Genomic DNA, 24553 nt, shown 5'->3' with positions numbered 1-24553 from the left:
TTATTTGTAACATTTCACAATCACTGTGGATAAAGTGCACCAACCTCACAGGCACTGTAATGCACTGATGCATTTTACACCACTGGTACACTAAAACATCACTGTTCCATAGATTGGAGTGTCTTGTATTCTAGACTGTATAATATTGCATTATTTAAAGTATTTTAGTAACAATAAGAATGTTTTCAATGTTAAATCCACTTGTTCATGTAACTGTAATTCTGTTTTTCTGCTTTGCGATTTGATCAGCATTTGTATTTGTTTTTTGAATGTTTAGTGTTTTTATTTGATATTATTGACATCTCATTATTTAGGACTCTTTTTAAAATGTCAAAAAATCACATTTATACAGCTTAATAGTTTCGTACTGATTTCCTGACATCTATGAAATAGCACAGCTGCACATCACAGTCACTTTAATGAATGACTATTTATCTGCCGTCAAATGACTTTTCTTTTATTGAAATGAACCAAAGTTTCAGTCGAAGCCGAACTAAAAATATGTCAGCTAATTTTGTAACTTCATTTAACATGTTGGGGGTGGTATGGCATATTTTACACAATGTCAATATCTGATTTAGCAAACGCATAAAAACTGCTGCAAAATGTGCAAAGAAAGCTCTTAGATTTTAGTGCTGTTCCATGCAGAGGATTTACTGCCTCACTTTTACAGATTTGGACATTTGAACATTGAAGAAATGTGTAGAAACGGCGGTAGTACTGGTCTAGAGTTGTGTTGACGTCTGCTGTCAAAGCCTACTAATGAACCTGTTCCACCACCAAAACAAGCACCAGGGCCGAACATGGAAAGACTGCAGGGTGCTTTCATCAGCACCCTAAAACACATCTGTCTGTCTGCTCTGGGGTTAGGTCCCTGCGCTATTCCCTTTCCAAATCTCGGCAAGGCCTTAATAACCCTCCACAAATCATAATGAAAGTCTCAACAAAGACTGCTAAAACATGACCGGAAGTGAGGAAGGCAAGAAGTGTTTGCAGAGCAGTGGTGCGCGCTCATCTGAACTAAAATTAACCGCTGCTGATCTTATCGCGTACGCTCTCATCTGTAAAGGTGGTGTGCAAAAGACACGCTCCAATGATGAGAGTTTGACAAAAGTCTGTGTATGTGTGTGTATGTACATATATATATATATATACACACATAGATAGATACATACAGTACCCTCCATAATTATTGGCACCCCTGGTTAAGATGTGTTCTTTAGCTTCTAATAAATTGAGTTTTTTTCTAAATAATATAGGACCACGATGGAAAAAAGAGTAAAATCCAACCTTTAACTCAAGTGAATTTATTCAGTAGGAAAAAAATCCCACATTAAGAAATAATTCAAAAAACATCAAATCATGTGTGCCACAATTATTGGCACCCCTGATGTTAATACTTTGTACAATCTCCTTTTGTCAACAAAACAGCACTTAATCTTCTCTTATTATGTTTTACAGGATGGGAGAATACAGATAGAGGGATCTTTGATCATTCCTCTCTGCATAATCTCTCTAAATCATCCAGCGACCTGGGTCCTCTCCTCTGCACTCTCCTCTTCAGCTCACCTCACAGGTTTTCAATGGGGTTGAGGTCTGGGGACTGAGATGGCCATGGGAGCAGCTTGATTCTGTGTGTGGTGAACCATTTCTGTGTAGATTTGGCCATATGTTTTGGGTCATTATCTTGCTGAAAGACCCAGTGACGACCCATCTTCAGCTTTTGGGCAGAAGCCACCAGATTTTGTTTTAAAATGTCCTGGTATTTCAAAGCATTCATGTTGCCATGCACCCTAACAAGGTTCCCAGGGCCTTTGGAAGAGAAACAGGCCCACAGCATCACTGATCCTCCCCCATATTTCACAGTGGGCATGAGGTGCTTTTCTGCATGCTCAGCTCTTGTGTTACGCCAGACCCACTTAGAGCATTTGTTGCCAAAAAGCTCTATCTTAGTTTCACCTGACCAAAGCACACAGTCCCAGTTGAAGTTTCAGTACTGCTTAGCAAACTCCAGACGTTTGCGTTTATGATTGTGAGTGAGAAAAGGTTTTTTCCGTGCATGCCTCCCAAACAGCTTGTTGGCATGCAGATAGCGCCTGATGGTTGTTTTGGAGACTTTGTGACCCCAAGAAGCTACCATTTGTTGCAATTCTGTAACAGTGAGCTTTGGAGAGCTTTTTATTTCTCCTATCATCCTCCTCACTGTGCGTAGTGGCAAAATAAACCTGCGTCCTCGTCCAGGCTTGTTTACCACTGTTCCAGTTGTTTTAAACTTTTTACTAATTCCTCTGACAGTAGATATGGACAGGTGGAGGTGAGTGGCTATTTTCTTGTAGCCATTGCCTGACTTGTGGAGGTCAACACACATCTGCCTTACTTGAATGGTATGTTCCTTTGTCTTTCCCATGTTGAAGAGAAATGGCCTCTGTGTCACGTCATATTTATACCCCAGGGAAACAGGAAGTTTACTAATTACTAATTAAATGTTCCTACATACTCTGATCAACTTCGTAAACTACTGTAGAATTGACAGAAATACTTTTATTACATTTATTTCCTAAGAAATGTTAGGGGTGCCAATAATTGTGGAACAGGTGATTTTATGAAGAATAATTATTTCTTAGTCAGGGATTTTTTTCCCTTAAAATTCATTTGAGTTAAAGGTTGGATTTTACTCTTTTTTTCCATCGTGGTCCTATATTTTTTTAAAAAACTCAATTTATTAGAAGCCAAAGAACACATCTTAACCAGGGGTGCCAATAATTATGGAGGGCACTGTAGATACTGATAGATATAGATTATAGATAGATAGATATAGATATAGATAGACAGATATAGAGATAGATAGATAGATAGATAGATATAGATTATAGATAGATAGATAGATAGATATAGATTATAGATAGATAAATAGATAGATATAGATTATAGATAGATAGATATAGATTATAGATAGATAGATATAGATTATAGATAGATAAATAGATAGATATAGATTATAGATAGATATAGATTATAGATAGATAGATATAGATATAGATAGACAGATATAGAGATAGATAGATAGATAGATAGATAGATAGATAGATATAGATTATAGATAGATAGATAGATATAGATTATAGATAGATAAATAGATAGATATAGATTATAGATAGATAGATATAGATTATAGATAGATAGATAGATATAGATTATAGATAGATAAATAGATATAGATTATAGATAGATATAGATTATAGATAGATAGATATAGATTATAGATAGATAGATAAATATAGATTATAGATAGATAGATAGATAGATAGATAGATAGATAGATAGATAGATAGTCACTGTCACACAAAAACCTCATATATCCATGTAGTCAAAGTAAGTAAGTGATTGAAGTCAAAGTAAAAATATTTCAGGTCATTTCAAAGCATTTCTATAGGTTCATTCATCAGACAAATCACATTATCTCAAAGAACAAAATGATGGCAAAACAAATGGAGATGGGAGGTTTTTGAATGCCAGTGATATAATCTGACCACTGTTTGAACCTGCTTTCAGGTGGACCGAGCTAAAAGTGCCAGAGTTCTATGGCTGGCTTCACTCTGTTGTTCTCGTGAGAGCATGTAGCGTGACAACTTGTTTGTCTGATGGTGTGAATATAAGAAGGTTCCACATCCCCGTGTTTTCATGTCAGGTGTGAAAGGTTGGGGAAGAGGGTTCTGCTGCTTTGCATGCTCTCACAACTGTCATTTGCAATTTACGGTTTCTTTCTTGACATTTTTTTTTTTTTTTTTGGGGGGGGGGGGGGGTTGGAGTGTGTGTGTGTGTGTGTGAAGGGGGGGGTGTTTACAGTAATCTTCTCAATAGCTCTTTTGCCTCTTCATGGCCCGCCTGTTCTTCATGTGGTTGTGGGAGCATTTAGGTAGCCTATGCAGCGTGAAGTACTGGTCAGGGTTTTTTTTTTTTTTTTGCCAGTTTATCAGATGATCCCTAACTAATCGTTGACTACAGCAGCTCATTTTAATGGACTGACTTTCTGTTGGACTTCCCCATGGCAGCAAGAGACAAGCTTTCTAAGAATTATTTTGTCTGACATGCCTTCGTGAGTCATACCTGTCCTCTGGTGAGAGAGGCACTTGAAAGTAGTCACAAAATTTTACGGTCTTAAAAAACATGTCCCTGGGGTGAAGCTGGGTGAGGGATGGTGGAGCGTGTGTTTTCTTATCAGCATGCCACTAATAAACCACCAGGAGGCGCACTTGGATCAGATGTGCAAATCTGATAACCTGCAGTTATCCATTCTTCTATTACAGGCCATGTAAACGCTCCTTTTCTGCACAGTGGAATGACCTTCTGAGACTCATCTGCATCTACAGCCTTCTTTCTGCAGGCCTCAGAGAGCTCCCTGGATCTCGGTGTGGTGACTCCACTCAATCAAGAGCAAACCAAACTGAATATCTGAGGTCTTTATAAGACAGGCTCTTTCAGAATCCTCTCTAACCATGTTCTAGGCATCTGCAGTCGACGTGGGAGTGTTCTAATGATTTCCTGAACTGCATTTCTATTAATTGTCTGTTTTACAAATAATATTGTTGCTAAATAAGATCATGCCTTCAGCTTAAAGGAGAGGGCAGTGAGAGAGGCGGGAGAACTCAGGAATATTTTGGGCTGGAGTTCGGGTGGCTTTTGCTTTGTGGTACAAGGTAGATATGGAACGTATAGGGTGTTAGATAAGGGAGGATTGGCTTCAGGCATGCTCCTCCTCCCAAAAATCAGTTATTTCATAACTCCACTAAAAGACATTTCTTTAGTTTAGTTAAATCTGTTCAAAAAGACAAAGGTTTTTATGAAGTTTCCTTTTTTTACATGACTGTAGTTGTTGATCTGTTACAAGTAGGCATATTATGTTTCTTAAGAGAATGTTGAGTGCTGAAATATTCTACTTACTGGTACTTTGAAAAAATGTTATTTAAGTAAAAAGTAAAATTATCGGTCTATGTACTCATGTACTGAAGTAAAAGTAAAAATGAAGCTCATTTAAAATGTTACTGAGAGTTACTAAGTTAGTAGTTACTAAGCTTACTAAGCAGATAGCAGCCGAGCCAGCATTGAGTAAGGGCCCATTAGCCTCTGACCTGAGGCTTTTGTCAGCGATCTCCCAGCGAACAGTTGGCCACTTGGAAATTGTGGTGTTAACCTGCCGTAAATGACCAAGAGACCAAAGCTGTGTCCGAAACTGCGCTCCATTCACTCTCCTATACATGTAGAAATCCAGATCACTGTACGGAGCACTGTTATAAGGAACAGAATCTGTAAGCAATTTCTCAGGTTGACTCCACTACTCCACTCTGAACGTCCCATTAAATTTAAGCAGCAGTTGGTTGTCAAAGTTAGTTCATCCTCGCTTTGCTTCTGCAAACTGGAAGAGTGCTGAGCGCCGTGTCGACTATGGAAAAACTGACTAGGTATAAGTACTTCATTCAAGCCCACTTCCGACCAACTGAACCATCACTTTAACATTCACACAGATGTTAATTTTTTTATCTAACCTGACAAACATCTAACCTCAACCCAAACCTAACCTTATTACTCAAAATCTAACCTGAACCCTGACCCTGACCCTAACTCTAACCCTATCTCTAACCCTAATACTGACCTTAACCTCAACCCAAAACTAAAAGGCTTATCTAACCTTATTAGAAACCTCAATTAAAATCTAACCTGAACCCTGACCCTAAGTCGTCTGAGCTAGACTGTAGAGTACAAGTGCAGGTACAACCATACCTACCATCACGGATAAGCCAGTGTAAAGCCTCAGCAAGGTGTCCTTTGAGGGATGTCACATCCTGCATAGAGCTGGACGGCCAGCTGAAATACATTGATTGCTTCAGACCACTAGGTCAGTTTACGGCATGACTCTAACAGCATAGTATACTCCCTCTGTGGACGCTCCTGGTGTAAAAAGTGTCAGTGTCAACAGTCGAGACACTGGAGAGGATGTTCAGCAGTCACCTCAGAAGGTAACATGGAGCCTCATCAGCGCAGCATGCTATGGGCACCACAGCAAACTGCACCTGCCCCTCAGACCCATGGAAGAGGAATTCAAAGAGACAAAGGCCAGGATCTGAGAAATGATGATGAAATGATGAGGGCTGGGAGGAAGAGTGGAGTGCAGACAAAGCGCTGAGGCAGGCAGAGGTACGACTTCATCACAACAAGCTGGGGCAAGTGGTGACTTGAGGTAGAAGTGGACTGGATATGTTTCCAACACCCCAGACATTGGCATTACTGACATCTAGTCCAGAAGGTAGTGAGGGCAGCAGTGGAGGAAGAGAGGACTTGTGGAAAATGCCATTGAGGGGAGGTTTGGGAGGTCATTATACTAATACAGTCTTGTACAGTACAAGTACACAGACAGTACAAGGACAATAGGCAAAACATGAGACAGGGTTCATAGTCAATAAGTACAAATACAATAAATACAAAAATATACAAATCTGTGCATGAACATGTGCAAATGTGTGCATGAAGGCTGGGTGGTTAAGGTCCAAACTAAGGTACTATACTAATAGTAAAATGGTAGAAATATGTAGACCAGCGATGTGCTGTGCCTGTAAATGTTCAGGAGGGTCTGGTATTATAGCAGCATCAAGTGTGTAAAGGTGTAAAGTACAGTGAGGAGTATAGCAGCAAGTGTTCAGGTAGAGAGAACAGTGCACAGCTTATGGGCGGGAGTTCCAGTTAAAGTGCCAAATGCAGACAGTCCCTGAGCTAGTGGAGCTCAGTGTGGGTATGATGAGTGAACTGGAAGGATCAGAGTAATCAGTAGCAGTCTGTGTGTCTCTTGCAGCAGTCTGTTGTTGTAGAGGTCCTGTATGGATGGCATATATTTTCACCACCCTCTGCAGGGCTTTGAGTTCATCAGCAGTGGAGCTTCCAGACCAAACCGTCATGCAGGATAGTCAGGATGCTCTCCACGGAGGAGCTGTTGTAGCAGATTGGAGGCGTTGCTGGGCCTGTGTAATGTGTTGAGTGACCAGATTAAATCCTCAGATATGTGGACATCGAGGAACTTGCAGCTGCTTATTCTCTCCACCGCCATTTCCTTCGATGCTCAGGGGTGTGTGTACTCTTTGCTCCATCTGCTGTGCTGCTGTGACTGTTCTACTGTGATGCACCAGTGATCTGAGCAGCCTGGAGGAGGGTGTATGATCATGAAAGACATGAAACACCCACTGAGTCCAGTATCTTTGATGATGTGTCCAGTGGTAAGATGTGTGTGTGTGTGTGTATATATATATATATATATATATGTATATATATACATGCACCACATCCGCTGCAGATGATTAAAACATGGTTAGAGAGGAGTTTGGCGGAGCCTGTCTTATGTAAACCTTTGCTCTTGTTTATAAAAGTGAGTGCTAGCACCATCCAGGGAGCTCCAAGAAGGTTGTAGAGGCAGATGACACTGAGAAAGGATTTCAGAACAATTCGAAATCAGCCGTTCTTGTGTCCACTAAATCATTTACTATGGAAAACTGCTAACATGTCCAGGTCAGGCTGTTCAAGCAAGTTCAGCCCAAGAGCAGACCTGATGATGCATAACGAACAATCCTAACACATGGCTACAGGTAGTCAAAGTGGGGTAATATTATCTACATCCTCCTTCCTTTTTTGTCCAGGACCATCGCCATCATGAGGTTTCGAATTTTGACACAGTGCATAGATGTGAAGGACTGCTGGGCTGGCGGATGGGGTGGTTAGGGTAGTTCAGAAACTGCTTATCTTTTTCATTATCTGGTGTGGAAAAACATCCGAGTGAGCAGCAGTTCTGTGGGCGGAAATCCTTTGTTGATGAGAGAGGTCAGAGAAGAATAGCCAGCCTTGGTGGCGCTCAGAGGAAAGCTGCAATAACTCAAATGACAACACTCAAAACACTCTGTACAACAGCCTGAATGTAACACAGCACCAGCCCCTGCATATAACACCAGTGTCTCCAGTACCTTGTGGAGGGCGTGTTCATGGGAATTGTATGTGTGTATATCAAACTGTGTAGAAGTACTGGGCATCTGAGAAAACTGTGTTCTTTCATGTTCTCCTAACTTTGATCTATCATGTTCTTTTGGAATCCAACTGCTCTTCTCACTTTTTTTGTCTGTGTTCTTTACCTGTGCTCCTCTTACTGTACTCTGTGTTCTTCTTACTGTGATTGTCTAACTGTGCTTTATATTGTGCCCTTCTAACAGTGTTGTGTTCTTTTAACTGTGCTCTGTGTTGTTCTAATTGTGTTATGTCCTTCTAACTGTGCTATTCTAACTGCTTTAACTGTGTTGTTCAAACTGTGTTGTTATGTTCTAACGGAGCTCTGTGTTTTTCTAAGTATGCTCTCCTGTGTTATTTTAATTGCTCTTCTAACTGTGTTCTTCTAACTGTGTTCTTCTAGCTATGTTCTTCTAACTGTGTTCTTCTAACTATGTTCTTCTAACTGTGTTCTTCTAACTGTGTTCTTCAAACTGTTTTTCTAACTGTGTTCTTCTAACTATATTCTGCTAACTGTGTTCTTCTAGCTATGTTCTTCTAACTGTGTTCTTCTAACTGTGTTCTTCTACCCATGTTCTTCTACCCATGTTCTTCTAACTGTGTTCTTCTAACTGTGTTCTTCTAGCTATGTTCTTCTAACTGTGTTCTTCTAACTGTGTTCTTCTAGCTATGTTCTTCTAACTGTGTTCTTCTAACTATGTTTTTCTAACTGTGTTCTTCTAGCTATGTTCTTCTAGCTATGTTCTTCTACTTATGTTCTTCTATGTTCTTTTAACTGTGTTCTTCAAACTATGTTCTTCTACCCATGTTCTTCTAACTGTGTTCTTCTAACTGTGTTCTGTTGACTTCTGGATCTATGTTTATTCTAGTTACACTTCCATGGATGAAAACACAGGTAAACAGCTTTAAACAGTTTTATCTCTGCACAGCGATGTACTAGTAAATGTAAATAGTGATAGAAAAAAATGGTAAAAAAATAGTAAATAGTAAAACTAAATAACAAAACTTCTTGTTTGTTCTATAGATGCACTAAAAGTAAAATGAAATTGAACGCATCATGTTATTCTTTATCTGTTGTTATTAATGCTTTCTATCTATATACACAACACAATGAAGCCCAAATACAGGATGTGTGAAGTCTGTATTGCTTGTGCTTCTTATGCTCTATTTTGGATTATTGTACACCATATCGTGATGTAATGCTTTCAGTCTTGAGCAAGGATCTGTGTGTTGTGTAAGACATCTCACTGATCATTCACAATTGTTCATTTCATTTTATTACCATAGCATCCTCTAGAGGGCCTACATGTATTAGACAACATACTGTATATCAAAGCAGGCCGGATTTCTGCACAGTGTTGGGGTTTTCCTGCTCTAGCACACCTGACTCAACTCATCAGCTAATTGCCCTCGGATAAAAGGCCCCCACCCAACTGTACATACATGATATTATGAATATGAGTCACAAATATACTTAGCACAGGCATATTTTAATAATGCTTATACACAACCTAAATGTGTGGGACTGTGTGACGCAATAGCTCTTTGATTGGGCATGGACCATACATACTTTAAAGAAGGGGGTCCTTCATGAGTTTTTAAGTAAATCATGAATTCTTATGGTTTGCCTGGTTAAAGGGCTTTCCTTATGGTGGGTTTCCTTAGAGGTCTCTATTTAGAACCTTTTAAAAATGATACATACAAGGAATGTGTCTTGGTAAGAGCTCACATGTAAGGCATGTACCATGATTAACTGATTAGACAGGTATACACACTGTTGCTAAGTATTCAATTCAAATACAATAAGGCACATAGTGTTAATATAAATATCACTGTCAGAACAAAACCTTGTATCTCAGTTTTTGTTGTTTTTCACTTTTTGACATTAAATGAACCTTTTTTTTTACATTGACTTCCATTGAAAGTTAACCTTTGGAACATTTGTTTGTGTGACAGCACAAATATAGAAAACGATCAATGCATAAAGTTCATTGTAAAAGGAGCAAAAATAGAATATGTGAATATGTCCGTTTGCAGATCTGAAGAAAAATCATCTACTATTTACTGTACAAAACGAAGGATAGAAGTGCATTAATGGGCCCCAGTATGAGGCTGTCACTTCTACTTATAGTGAGGCGTCCCCTGCGGTTGATGAGTGCCACAGCTCTAGGGAAAAAGCTGTTAACCTGTCTGGTTGAGCAGACTTTGATGGTTGTGGGGTTGGTTGTGCTGACTTTGATGGTCTTGAGGTAAGTGGTAAGTGGCTATCTGGGTGAGAGGGGTCAGCTATGATCTTGCCAACACACTTTGTGACACTGTTGTTATACATGTCAAAGCATTGGCAGAGTACCCCCTGCTTTTTTGATTATGGCTTGTTCATGTTAGGTGGACAGTCCACACCAGAAATGTGGTCTTGATGATTGCTGTAAAGAACTGGATCAGCAGGACAGGTTATGGTGGATATGGAGGCCCCCAGAAACTTCAGTGACTCCACAGTGGGAACCACAGAGGCAGCGATGCTGTGGAGGGGTAGAGAAGAGGGGATTTCTCTCTGAACTCCAGACACTGTATGAATGTGTTAAGGTCCAACAGCAGCTTTCCTGATTTACTGTAATGAAATGATTGAGCTCACACATCAAGACTCCCACACATCAAATTATATATTGTATCTGTTTATTGCACATCTGAAAGTACAATTACAATAAGGTTTATTTATATATTTATTTATTTACTCATTAAACATATCATAGGGCGACATAATGGTGATGCATGTCTAGAGGTCTGGGTTCAATCTTTAATCTGGTCAGTTTTTCTCCACCTTCCCAAAAACACACATGCTAAGTGAAGATAATTTTAATTAGCTAGTTTTAATTTTAAGTAGTAATAAATGTATGAGTGTCCTGACTTCTCCTTCTCACAAGAAAATTTCTATAAATTATGAGACATTAAGAAAATTTTCACTTAGTTATATCATCTTTATTTAATAATGTAATATCCAGCAATTGGTCTGAAATCGAAGGTTTAAAGAGAGGGTTTGTCCCCACTTTGCTACAGTAACAGCCTGTATAGATACTTTTGTTGCTATGTAGGAACAATGTGAATGTTTTCCATCAGCCTAGAGAACCGAATCATTCCAAAAGTCCTGGATGGAGCTCCATCACTCCAAGGAATAAGGTTCCAATGCTTCTCAGTACTGTCAGGCCCTTGTTATCGCGCCCTCCCTCGGGGCGATCACGAGCCGCCACCCACAGGCGGACTTCCGCCTCACTTCCTGGTTGTTTGAGTTCATTCTGGTTCATTTGTGTTGATCATGTCTCACTCATTGTTCATGTGTTGCACCTGGGACTGGGATTATTTAAGGAGCTCCAAGACGGCCACTCCTAGCCATGAACTGAATCTGCAGGAATCTCATTGAAGCTCTGAGATTCCTCACGCTGTGTTGGCGTGTTCAGGTTGCTGAGAGTTCTGTTCATAGTCAGGAGAATTCACAGTCTGATTCTAGAGGCAAACGAGGTATGTTCGCTTCCTGCTCAGATTCCTAGGTGACCCCAGTTTTAGGCAGTCTGTGTACTCCGGTTTGGTTGGCCTTGTTTTCTAGTCAGACAGCTGGTTCCCCAGCTACACCTGTTTGTATTCAGAGTGCGGCTCTGTCTTTAGTTCGTTATTGCTCATGTTGCCCAAGCGAGGCTTGCGGCTTTCAGTTTAGTCCCCTCTTTAGTTCACCCCCTTGTTATTCTCTCGTTCAGCTCACTGCTCCTCCCAGTCCCAGGTTTTTTTTTGTTTGCCATCTTTTTTTGCCACGTTTTGGTTGTGTTCACGATTTTGCCCTCAGTTGCTGCACGTCCCGTTTCTTTTCCCTTTGTTTTGTATTTGGTCTAAGTTAACAAACAAATCCTGCTTTGATTCCATCTCTGCGAGTGTTCATCCCTTCTTGTCTGGGTGTACATGCCATGACAAGTACAATATTGACCCAAGGCTCACGTATAGGTGCTCCAGAGCCTTAGAGATGTACAATTCCTGCTACTGACTCTGAGAAATTCAGTAATTGTGGGGTTCACTTGAATTTTAGAATTATGATTCTAATAGGGCCCATATCCTACCTTTTTATTAGATTTTCTTTTTCCCTGCCAGATGATGTTTGTATGTTTTTTGCATATAAGATAATCCTTTATTAGTCCCACAGTGGGGAAATTCTCAGTGTCATAGCAGAAAAGGGATAGCAAGACACTGTCTACATGCAAAAATTTAGATAAATAACCCCTATATACACACAATATAATAACAAATAATACAAGTAAAAAAACAATAACAATATTATTTACAGATAATTGCAAATGACTGTTGCAAATTGCACATTGTATTTTTACATTTTTACACTCCCTGAACATGTGTGTGTAGTTTAAGTGTGTGTATGTGGTCCGCTGGGAGCAGTGCTGGTATCAACATGCTAATTCTTTTTATTTATTTATGACTATTAAGCCAACCTACCAATTTCTTTTAGAATCAAACTGTTGTTGTTAATGTGTCTTTAATACAGGTATGAATACACTACCAGGAGACTTTAGTGTAGTGTCACTTTTTTTCAGCCAATCACCAGCCTCCACCTCTACTACACACTTTTTTTTTTTTTGTTGTTGCTGCTTTCAGACATGTCTCCCCTCCTTTCTCCCTATCGCCACCAGTTCGGTCCCGATGGCTGCCTGGGGTTATCCTCTGCCACTGCAGCTAAATTCGACATTTAACATTTAAAAGACATTTAACAGTTTTAACTTGCTAACAGCGTTTCTATCTCATTCATTGTCAAGATTAAATTTACAATTTACTGCCTTCATGTCTCCAAAGTCTTCTGGTGGAAATATGTATCAACCTGAAACACATTCCATTTGTGTTGGTCTTTGTAACAAACAGCTTTTTCCTTTACAGTTTTTATATTTTCTGAAGCCTCCTCAATGTTTGCCGTGTTGTTGAAGTCACACTGTGTGAAATGTGAGGAACATCTGCTGGTTATTGCATTAAGGCCTTGGTGAAAACAATAAGTAACCTCTATTTTAACTTTTTACTAATTTACTCTAAGTTGCTTAACTTTTTTTTCCTCTCCTCTAAAGGACCCGAACGAGTAAAAAGGAACCCCCCAGCTTGTTGAAAATTGAGCCACAGTACAGTTATTTCAAAAGGTACCTCTAAAGAATTGCAGAGTGCAGAGAGGTGCTAAAAAGGATTTCCTGACACTCAGCGGTGCGGCAAGGAGCCAGAAGTCGACTGAAGTGGCTTTTTTTGTAGTTGAAGACTGACACATTGGAGAGGGCACCACACCAATTTCCGCCACAATTTAGGGGCACAAATACCTCTGCTCCTGTGGCTGCAGAGCCATGTTGGAAGCAGCCCTCTACAAGAATATGTTCTGTCAGTGTTGATTGTCTGTGAATGTGGGTGACTTTTCCATTGCTGTCGTGCAGTTGCTGGCCAGTGATGCATTAATGTGTTACTTTATGTGACGCACTTTGAGGGTTGTTGCCTGGCGGATGCTTCTACCAAATGTGCGTATGAGAGGAAGTCTCGAAAACAGAATGACGTGAACTGTTCCGTTTACCTGTCTTTCCTTTAGCATTTTTAAGAAGTACATGCTCCCTGGTCAACGAGCAACAAACCACCAACCATTGTGTGCTAACCATCACAACCGACAAGGTCTGTGGCTTTTTACCCCAATGAACTCATCAAAAATGACCCGCCACCGTGTTTAACAATAGAGAAACCCCACCAAGCGACCTTTTATCAGCTTGAAATTGAATGACTTTTCCTAGAGTGACCCCAACATTGGGGAAAGGGGGCATAGATTGTCATTGGGAACTACCTGCACAGGTTGCACCTTTGGTTATGAACCTGCACTGTCTAAATCTGTTAACCGTAGTACGGTTGTAAGTAGTTTTGTAGTAGTTTTTTGAGTCCAAGACCAGGCCACAAAAAGTCAGGTGTCAAGTCCAAGACCAAGAGTGACCAAGACAAGAGACACTGCAGAGACCAGATTAAGATTTAAGAAAAATGTATCAAATTAAATTATAATTCAGTGTACCCTCTTTTTCATTCATCACACAATATATCCTAATAAATAATATTGCATTTCATCATTACCCTTTGTAAAATATACTTTTAGGCTGTATATTATTTAATATTATGATTAATTAATAGCAAACTAGGACAATGTAATGTTTGGAAGCAATTGATGATTGTAAAGCCCTTCTTTTTTAAACCTCAATCAAAATCCAATAAACCACATAAATCCAACTGAATTGAAACCAACCACATCCATCCCACTCATTTTTATTAATAAATGTGAAACATACCCTGAAGCAACTGTTCAGGAAATGGACATATAGATCCTCAACATGTGCCAGCACTCACAGTGCTCCAGTCTGCATTTTGCTATCACCACGGTAAATTAAAGTCTGTTAAAGAAAGAAAGAAATTAAAGAAAATGCTGAACCTGCTTTTTGCCAACACAAAGGAGGCATACAATTCATCACCTCTCCCTTCCCTTGGAAGATCTGATCACAATCTGGTTCATCTTCTGCCTGTGTACAAACCCATTGTACCAGCTGTCACCTGTACAGTGAAGAAATGGTCTAAGGAGTCTGAGGAGGCTCTGAAGGACTGCTTTGAAACAAAGGTGTGGGAAGAACTGCGTGATCTTAATGGGGAGGACACTGACAATCTCACTCACTGCATTACGGACTATGTCAACTTCTGTGTGGATAACACGGTCCCCACCAAGACCGTTCAGTGTTTTCACAATAACAAGCCATGGATTAATCCAGATATAAAGGCTCTCCTAAAAGAGAAAAAGAGGGCCTTCAGATCTGGTGACAAGGATGAGCTGAAAGCTGTGCAGAGGGAACTGAGAAGGAAGATCAGGGAGGGGAAAGCCAGCTACAGGAAGAAGCTGGAAGAACAGTTACAGTAGAACAACATCAGGGGAGTTTGGAAAGGCCTTAAAACCATATCTGGCCACACAAAGTCCCACTCTAAAAAAAGCTACAGGTCCCGATGGTATCAGTGCCAGGCTCCTCAAGTCCTGTGCAGATCAGCTGTGCAGGGTAGTTGAGCATATGTTCAACATGAGCCTGAAATTGGGAAGAGTACCACAGCTGTGGAAAACATCTTGTGTGGTACCTGTGCGTAAAACACAGCACCCAAAGGACCTAAACAGCTACAGGCTGGTGGCTCTGACTTCTCATTTTCTCGTCCTTAACCACATCCGCCCTCTGGTGAGCCCCATCCATGGACCCTCTCCAGTTTGCCTACCAGCCTGGCGTTTGGGTGGATGATGCTGTCATCTATCTTCTACATAGAGCTCTTTCTCACCTGGAGAAGCCCGGCAGCACTGTGAGGATCACCTTTGATTTATCTAGTGCTTTTAACACCATACAGCCAGGGCTCCTAAAGGACAAACTGGGACCTTGTGGAGTGGACAGTCACCTGTCAAACTGGATACTGGACTACCTCACCAACCGACCACAGTGTGAGGGCAGCAGCACAGGAGCCCCTCAAAGAATGGTCTTGGCACCGTTCCTCTTCACCCTGTACACTGCTGACTTCATGTACAGCTCACTGACCTGTCACCTGTCACCTGTCAATGAGGAGGACAGCGAGTACAGAGAACTGATTCAGGACTTTGTGGACTGGTGTCTGCAGAACCACCTTCAGATAAATGCAGGAAAGACCAAAGAACTGGTGGTAGATTTCCGCAGGTGCAGACACCCCCCTCTATCAGTGAACATCCAGGGTATGGACATAGAGAAAGTGGACTCTTATAAATACCTGGGTGTTCATCTAAACAACAAACTGGACTGGTCAGTTAAGACTACTGCTCTCTACAAGAAAGGCCAGAGCAGACTCTACCTACTGAGGAGATTGAGGTCCTTTGGGGTGCAGGGAGCGCTCCTGAGGACGTACTTCGACACAGTGGTGGCATCTGCCATCTTTAATGGAGTGGTCTGCTGGGGCAGTAGCATCTCGACGGCAGAGAAGAAGAGACTGAATAAGCTCATAAAGAGGGCCGGCTTTGTCCCAGAATGCTTTTTAGACCCAGTGCAGGTGGTGGGAGACAGGAGATGCTGAAGAACAGCTCCCACTCCATGCATGAGACCCTGGCAGCACTGGACAGCTCCTTTAGTCACAGGCTGCTTCACCCCAGGAGTGTGAAGGAGCGGTTTTGCAGGCTTTTCCTTCCCTTTGCTGTCAGACTCTACAACCAGCACTGCTCCCACCGAACCACATACACACACACTTAAACTACACACACATGCTCAGGGAATAGAGATCCCTTAATGTAAAATACAATGTGCAATACCCCCTCCCCCACACACACACATGTGCAATTAAGATTATTAATTTTGCAATTACCTGTAAATAATCAGTAAATAATATTGTTATTGCTTTTTACTTCTATTATTTTTATTGTGTATATATAGGTAATTTATCTACATTTTTGCATCTGAGTTTCTTGCTATTCCTTTTCTGCTGTGACACTGAGAATTTCCCCACTGTGGGACTAATAAAGGGTTATCTTATCTTATATGTGGCTGACCACAGAACATGGTACCAGTAATCCAGCTTCAGGAGAGGCTTCCTTCTGGGACGACGGCCATGCAGATCAAGTTGATGCAGTGTGCAGTCAAAACACTGACAGGCTGACCTTCCACTTCTTCTACCATGAGCTGCCGGCACTCATGTGTCTGTTTTTTTAAGTTAACCTATGGTTATGACTCAGTGGACTCAGTTTGAACACGAGGACTCTGATAAGGCTTATTCTGAGTGGAACCCATCCTGGAAAACTGCTGTATGACCTTTGGCCACCATGCTGTAGCTCAGTTTTAGGGTGTTAGCAATGTTCTCATAGCCTAGGACATCTTTGTGGAGACCAACAATTCTATTTCCCACATCCTCAGTTATTTGCCATGAGATGCCACAGTAAATATTCAGTGGCCAGATGAGAGAATTATACCCGAAGCACCAAATTTAATGCTCCCCATTCACACCTGGAACCTTGTAACTCTAACGAGTCACATGACACCAGGGAGGGACAATAACACAACTGGGCGTAACTGGGCACAATTTGGACATGTTCACTGCGTGGTGAAACCACCTCACCCTGAGACTAACAACAGTAGCTGTAATAAACGGAAACAGACTGTTTTTGGCCACTCAGCTCTACATTATAGCAATCTTACTTAGTTATTTAGGTTCATAAGCGAGCATAGTTTGGTTTATTTATGGTATGAAAGTGTAACATGTAGCTCTGTCTTACCCTCATGTCTGCCCTGTTCTTTTTCATCCATGTGTTGTTGTTTTTTTTTACTTGCATTTTTTATGCATGGTTCTGTATTGGTCTTTGTCCGTGTTGTGCGTTTGTAGCCACACTCTTTGGCATTCCTGTCAGTTGTGCCTCATTTTGTCTCTGTGAATAAGTAGTCAGTTTCAGTGTGACTTTGTCTGGCATTGTGTGCTTTTTTGTTAGTGTTGCCTGGTTTTGCTTCCTATACGTTTCTCAGTTTTCTACCTCAGTGTTACTTCCTGTGTTTGTTTTGGATGCTGTTTGTTTTTGTAAAATGAACTCTAGCACCAGCCTTCAGCCTCAATTTGTGACAGTAAGCACATTAAGCAGTTAAACAATGCTGTAATGACGCTACACAAAGGACTCCAAACTACAATGCAGGTCCACCGGATGGACTAAAGCTGGTCTGAACTAAAAGGTAGAGGAAGAACACAAGTGAATGTATCTATTTTGGCATGGGGAATTGGCCTCTGACCAGCAGCCTAAAAGAACACTCACTGCAGGACAGCATGGCTCATAGCTTGCTTAATGGATTGATTTATTTATTTATCTATCGTTAAAGGGGCTCTCAAGTTCATGGCAAGTAAAATTATATAGATATGTAGACTAAAGATATGTCACATGATTGTTCATTGCCCTTTCCTATTCCTTCCACTGAACCAAAACATGACTGCATGAGGGGCTTCACAAGCAAGTCAATAAAGAATGGTGGTGAATAAATGTTGGGGAATTATTATTTGTTTACAAATTAAAATTTAGCACAAAAGCTACTCTCTCTCAGAGGATATTGAAGGTGAGTTATGTAGGTAGGTCTCAGTGGCAAGATTGTATAGGGCTGTATTTGTCGGTAGAAGTGATTTGACTGTGATTGTGCACTGAGGTCAGGTAGCACCAACAGGGATACGCAGCCTTGATCAGAAGCTGTGATGATATGATGCAGCCTGAATTCGGATTGGAGTTTTTTGTATATGTGGTTCTTATGCAGTTATAAGCAAAGTTGTTTGGCCACAGCTTTTTCTAGGATCTTGAATATGAAATAGATCTGAAATTAGACAATACACTAGGATCAAGATTTGGTTTCTTGACCAAAGGTTTTACAACTGCTAATTTTAAAGTCTCACACAAAGCGACATGTTTATCATAATTAAAAGCAGCAATAATTCCAGGAGGTTTCCAATACATTGTAGGGCTGTAGAGCACTTTACACAGTAGCGAGGGAATATATATCCATCATGACCAAGATGTAACTGAATATGAAATTAGGTAATGGTCTGAGACTACTGAGGATTAAGGAGGAATATTTAGGTTATCAGCGATAACCAGGGTCAAACCCAAATCCAAGGTATGATTACAGTGTAGTGTGTCATTAGTGCTAAATATTGATCAGGTCTAATCCAAATTTCAGTAAGGGCATCGAATTTCTGATCAATAAATTCAAAATTCATTTAAAATGACTGCTTTTAAATTGAGTGATGAGTTATGATATGATGATTTAATACTGGTTAAGTTATTAAAATGGGCTGTTTGATTTTTTTTCCTAAACCCATGTTTAGGTTTAATTCAGGGCACAGGTACAGTCTAAATACACTCAATCATAGGAACTACTGTATATAGGCAAACTATTGTTTTAGAATCGCTAGCCAGTAAATTATGAGGTTACTTGCAAACACTCCAAAGGAACATATTTACATCCAGACTCTTAGCATTCTATCTACCAATCTTTTGCAACTTACAGCTCCCATGACAACCAGGAAAATGTGGCCCACCAGGGCCATGGTTGCCAAAAGCACCATTGTGTTATAATTGAAACTGGTACAGAGAATGTTTAGTAATTGTCTAAGATGCTTTTGGAAAACCCATTGCTGCCTGCAGTCGAGGGGAAGACAGTAAGGGTTTAGGAAGGACACATTTTTGCACTTGTGTAGAACAGTGGAATTGACATAGTGGGCATTGCACACACAGGTTTTTCTGAATAAAACCATGTGGTACAATAATTTTTACCAATCATTTTGTTGCATACCGCCTAAGTTGTTTTTAGTCAGTGGAGCATCTGTGGTTTCCGTTGCTGAATTAGCAATTCGCCAGAAACTGACCTAAATACCCCTTATTTCAAGACCACCAAGACCATCAGCATAGATATATACTGTTGCTATTTAAATTACATAGGTGTGAAAACAGACTTTTGATGGGGTGTAAGATAGAAATAAGCATTGTGACATAAGATGTATGGTGTAAGATGGGGGTCACATGTATTTTCACCTTTTTTTACATGATAAATTCAGTTTTATGCAATTGCTCATTGTCTGTCGCTGACATTTTTGGTCTCATGCTGTTATAAATGATTTAGCAAAATACCTCACAAAATAAAGAATTTGAAATAACCACCCCCCCCCCCAAATCATCTTGTGTAAAGCTAAAAAGTGGGATGGACAGAAATCCTCACCCCCACAGCTCTAATTCTGATTTGTACAAGTACAAAATGATGGCAACAATGGTTGCCTTCCTCAAACCCTGCAGAGGAAACAAAAAAAATGGCAAATATCTGAAAAATAATCTATAAATCAAAGGGACCAACATTAGTAGTGAATTTGTGCAGGAGCATAACAGCATACAGTATACAGGCCATTTTATTGTTATGGTTGCATATGTGTTAAAAAAAATGTCAACACATAAGAATATTTGACAAAAGCTAAAAAATTAAGAGAAAGTAGCAACATGGTGACATTTGGCCAGTCCTGACTGAGGCATGGTGTGAGCTGAGGAATGTCTTTTTACAGACTGACTTTTCACATTTACATGATCCCAGCAGAAGTTATTCAGAGGTTGTTTTGGAGAGGAACTAGGGGTCGCTACAAATCTAAAACTGTAAGTGTGGCGTTCAAGTGTGAGATTACAGCTAATGATGTGAGTCTCATGGGAAGTAAACAAGAGCTGGCAGGCCTATATGACCCTTATTTTTAGTGACTCTATGCTCAGTAAGAAAAATGTCAAGGCATGGATAGAGAGTTAGATTGTTTTAACAATAATAATCAATAGTGGTGATGTAGTTTGTTTGCAACTCTGAGTATATGCACAGTTTTCCTTTTCCAAAAAACATGGGTTTTTGTCAGCCCCTCTGTATCGCACCCTTCCCCGGGGTGATTCCAAGCCGCCCCCACAGGCTCAAATAAGGACTTTTGTTTCATTTACTTTCTGGTGTCGATTCATGATTCATGTTTGTTTGTGTTCATGTTTGGTTCATCGTGTCAATTCAGTCTCGTTTCATGTTAATCATGTTCATATGTTTCACATGAGCTCCTGGCAGAGAATTGCAAGTTTGGAACCTTGAGGTAGCCTGAGAGGTTCCTGATACGGCTCACGGTGCATGTAGGCCAGCTTCGGCTTCTTGTCCACGTTCTCGAGCAGGCTATCCGTTTGGCCCGGATTCAGCGAGGTGCTCTCACTCGCTACCAAGATAGACCCATGACTCTCGCTCCAGCTAGGCGACCCACTTCCACGCAGCAGTTGCAGGTTGAGTCGGCTTAGCCGCTCTTTCCAAGTAGCTGGTCCTCCAGCTGTTTTTGTTGTTGCCCTCTGGTTTGTCACGTTTGTGTTGTGTTCACATGTTGTGTTTATGCCCTGTAGCTGCTGCTTCTTTTGCTTTGTTTTGCCCCTTTGTATGTTTTTGAGTTGTGTTAATAAATTACTTGCATTGGACCCATCTCTGCGAGTGTTCATCCCTCTGTGTCTGGCCTAACCTGCATGACAGTTTGCTCAAATTGTGCAGATGTCTCAATTTTTTCTGATTTTATTTGCCAAGGCAGTTTCAATGAGTTCACACAAAAAAACATGTTCAAGATTTATAATATGAATAAAAAGAAAAACATTTGTATAAGTATCTTAATACTTAATATTTGTATAAGTATCTTAAATGATTGATGATGATTTTTTCTTTTTTATTATTTTTGTATTCAAAGTTTGGCACTGTCTTTCCATGTTTGATTTATAGCTTGATATTTGATTTATATATTTCTAGATTTATTAACAAAAGTATTTACATCACATACATACTGATTAATCACTTAGTTCCCTCTTAAACTCTTTTTAAATCAGTAGATTCTGGTCTACAGCAACTCAGTAACACTTTTACATTGAATAACGTGTAGGATAAGGATTTCATAATGGTACAACTGTATTAAGAGTATTATGGGGTATCTATATATAAGCATGTTCCACAACTCAGAGCTCATCTAAAGACAGATAACAAATAACAGCACATACACTTACAGTGATACCTGGATGGTAAAATGAGATTTCGTATTCCTCGGAATCTGTGCCTGCCTGGCTTACATGGCAGTAGAGCGCTCGTCCACACTGGTAGTCTGCGAATATACCGATCCTGCAGTCTGGGTCAGGTAGCTCTTCATGAACTTCATCTTGATGCAAGGTGTCTGTCGCAGGAGCCTGAAGAGGTGCCTCTTAAACTTCTCGCCAACAAACACATACAAGATGGGATTCAGGCAGCTGTGCGAGTATGCGATGGCTTCGGTGAACTGTAGAGCCGACTGAATCATTTTGCTGGTCTTGCACTCTAGGGGTATGACGGACAATAATTCCAGGCCTTTGATTAGGGCTGCAATGTTGTATGGTGTCCAGCAGCAGAAGAAGACCACCATGACCAGGATGACGAGGCGAATGGCAAATTTCTTGGAAGAGCGAATCGTGAGGAGCCTTTTCAGCACCATTGAGTAGCAGAACCCCACAATGCACAGTGGAATCAGCAGGCCCAAAATGTTAATTTTAAATAGGCCAGCAGTTCTTAAGGAATGGGTTTGGTTTTGGTCTAGGGATTGCTGGGGGTTTCCTGGATATGCACTGCAAAGGAATTCCTCATTAATCTCTTCGACTTTAAGGTGAACCAGCTCAGGCAAAGATGCAGAGACAGCTATGATCCAGATGGTCAGACTGGCCAAAATCCCATATGTCTTTGTTCGGACCCTTAGGGCAAACACAGCATGGACCACAGCCAAGTACCTGTCAATGCTCATCAGCACAATAAAGAAGATGCCGCTATAGAACCCAATATAGTATATGCCAAGGACCAAGGTGCACATGATTTGCCCGAAAATCCAACTGTGGCTTGCGTAGTAGGCCAGGAAGGGGAGGGACAAGACCAGGAGCAGGTCGGCTAAAGCCAGGTTCAGAAGGCACACGTCGGTCATGCTTTTCAGGTGAGCACCCACCATGATGACCCACACCACGAGCACATTTCCAAGGAAGCCCACCAGAAAGAACATCGAATAGAGCACAGGAAGGACATTTTTGCCATGCTTTTCATAAACACAGGGTGCATGAATAGACAAGTCGCCGTAATCATAACTTGTGTAGTCATACGGGAAACCACTGAAAACAATAAAGATAAAATTACTGAAGAACTTCGTAGAATAAATGTCATAATGACATGGTAATCAGGCCTTTTTAAACAGAGCAGGTTTTGCTCTCACCTTGGATTGATATCACCATCAGAGTCATTGTTCTTCAGCACCTGAGCTACAGTTGCAACACTGAGATTGGAAAAAACACTGAGGGAAAAAAATCACACGAATGATTAACATCAAATAAACATTAAACAAAGGGATATATTAAAGGACCTGCAACTTTAAATACAAGATCAGGGTGATTATAAAAAAAGGTTTTTATTTTACTATTACATTTTTATCACTTTCTTTGGCAGCCCTTAAGTTAAAGGAGTTTATGAACATTCTCACCTGGCTGTTGTCATTTCCAAAGTAATACTGGTGCTGTTCATCATTTTCTTGCTGAACCCAAACTGAGCAGTCTTGCTTGCACTGAGGATACAGAAAAAATGCGGAAATGTCATGAGGCAGTGGCAATGTCAAGACTTGTCTGTCTGCACTGCATAAACCACAGGTGACGTACACCACTATTGTGCATATCATATTCTCTGTACCATTTTCTGTCTTGCACGGCCAAATGTCAATTCCAAAAGTTAGTCAGAAAAATTTAAACGTGTGTTTTCTATAATTAGACACACATAAGAATAACACCTTTTTCCCCATATAAAAATAAACCTGTCAAAATGAGCTATGCCTAGCATACAATACAAAATGTTTACAATGAAGAAAGTCACATTTACATCTACATCTACCTGTGTACCCTGTGTAGTTTTATTATTTAGGCACACAAATTCAGCACAGGTACTTACAAAAGTGGACGGTGAACCTTGCCTGTAGGGCTCAAAGCCAACATTGAGATGAAATGAGTTGAGATATTGTAGGTGTCTGAGGTCTTTGGTTTTGACACTTCCTCTGCTGAGGAGTGAGGGGGCTCTGTGCATGGTGCATGTTATTACATTGCTCACATGAGCATAGCAATCACATGATTGGCTGAAACCAACTTCAAATTCAAAGGAGAACACAATTCGTACAAACTCTCACAGGTTTAGTTTGGAAAAAGTGCTTCAGATGAACTGAAATTCAGCTTTGTGAGGTTTCTATACGCTATTTACAAAAACACTTATGACTCTCAGCATTACTACCTATGCACATTCAGTTGTCTACCCTTTTCAGTAAATGTGGGAACGCACTGCGAATCTTCGTTATAGCTTATTCGTCCTTTCTAAAGTTAGAAGCGATTAATAAAGGCATGAAAATGCATTCTGTCAAAATGCCTTTCTGTCCAATTTATAATGTCATTCTAATGCACATTATAATCCTGGTTGGGGCAAATGGAAAGAGGCCCTACCACAATTCTATTTTAGGTCGTTTTTCTGTTTGCTCTTCTGGTTTCACTTGGGCCACCAACACATATATGTAAGATGTGCTGTAACGAGCTACAATGACACAATCTTCACACTAACGTTAGTGTCAGCTGGCTTCTCTGGATTGGTTGTTGCTGGTTAGCTAGGAACATGATGTCGGTAAAGGCGAAACATAGAAAACTTCATCAGGCTGTATTAGCTGAGAGAGAGAGATATAGGGGGCACTCAAACTAGTTTTGACAGGTCCTCTCGAACCAATCAGATTGTGCCACTGCAAGCCACGCCCCCCTGGATGCCCCTCCCTCGACCAATCAAAAGCGTTCATTTTTACAGGAAGTCCCGCCTTCCGGATATCCCTCCTTCCGGAAGTCCCGCCTGGTGTATTTATCCGCCAGATTTTAAAGACAATCCAATCGGATGGCTGG

General features: G+C 40.6%; 1 protein-coding gene across 1 annotated transcript; it reads right to left on the bottom strand.

The window, feature by feature from the left end:
- Positions 1-21334: 21334 nt before the first annotated feature.
- Positions 21335-23700, bottom strand: LOC140555664 (C-C chemokine receptor type 5-like). The gene is made up of 4 exons (XM_072678966.1): positions 23574-23700; positions 23116-23196; positions 22852-22929; positions 21335-22750 (listed from the first exon to the last, which is right to left on the bottom strand). Exons 1-4 carry the CDS (start codon positions 23615-23617, stop codon positions 21694-21696), a joined length of 1260 nt encoding a protein of 419 aa, XP_072535067.1. The 5' UTR covers positions 23618-23700; the 3' UTR covers positions 21335-21693.
- Between the last annotated feature and the right edge of the window lie 853 nt (positions 23701-24553).

This window comes from Salminus brasiliensis, chromosome 5 (assembly GCF_030463535.1).
Source record: "Salminus brasiliensis chromosome 5, fSalBra1.hap2, whole genome shotgun sequence".
NCBI classification, from domain to species: Eukaryota; Metazoa; Chordata; class Actinopteri; order Characiformes; family Bryconidae; genus Salminus; species Salminus brasiliensis.
The sequence above is the reverse complement of the archived record's forward strand: the minus strand, read 5'-3'. Positions and strand labels throughout refer to the sequence as shown.

Bases quoted from the DNA above. Each gene is read 5' to 3' on its own strand.
- LOC140555664 (XM_072678966.1), bottom strand. From the start codon at position 23,617: ATGTTGGCTTTGAGCCCTACAGGCAAGGTTCACCGTCCACTTTT. The intron at 23,197-23,573 runs GTAAGTACCTGT...CTGTATCCTCAG, and splicing joins AAGGTTCACCGTCCACTTTT to TGCAAGCAAGACTGCTCAGT. The intron at 22,751-22,851 runs GTGAGAGCAAAA...TATTGTTTTCAG, and splicing joins GATGGTGATATCAATCCAAG to TGGTTTCCCGTATGACTACA.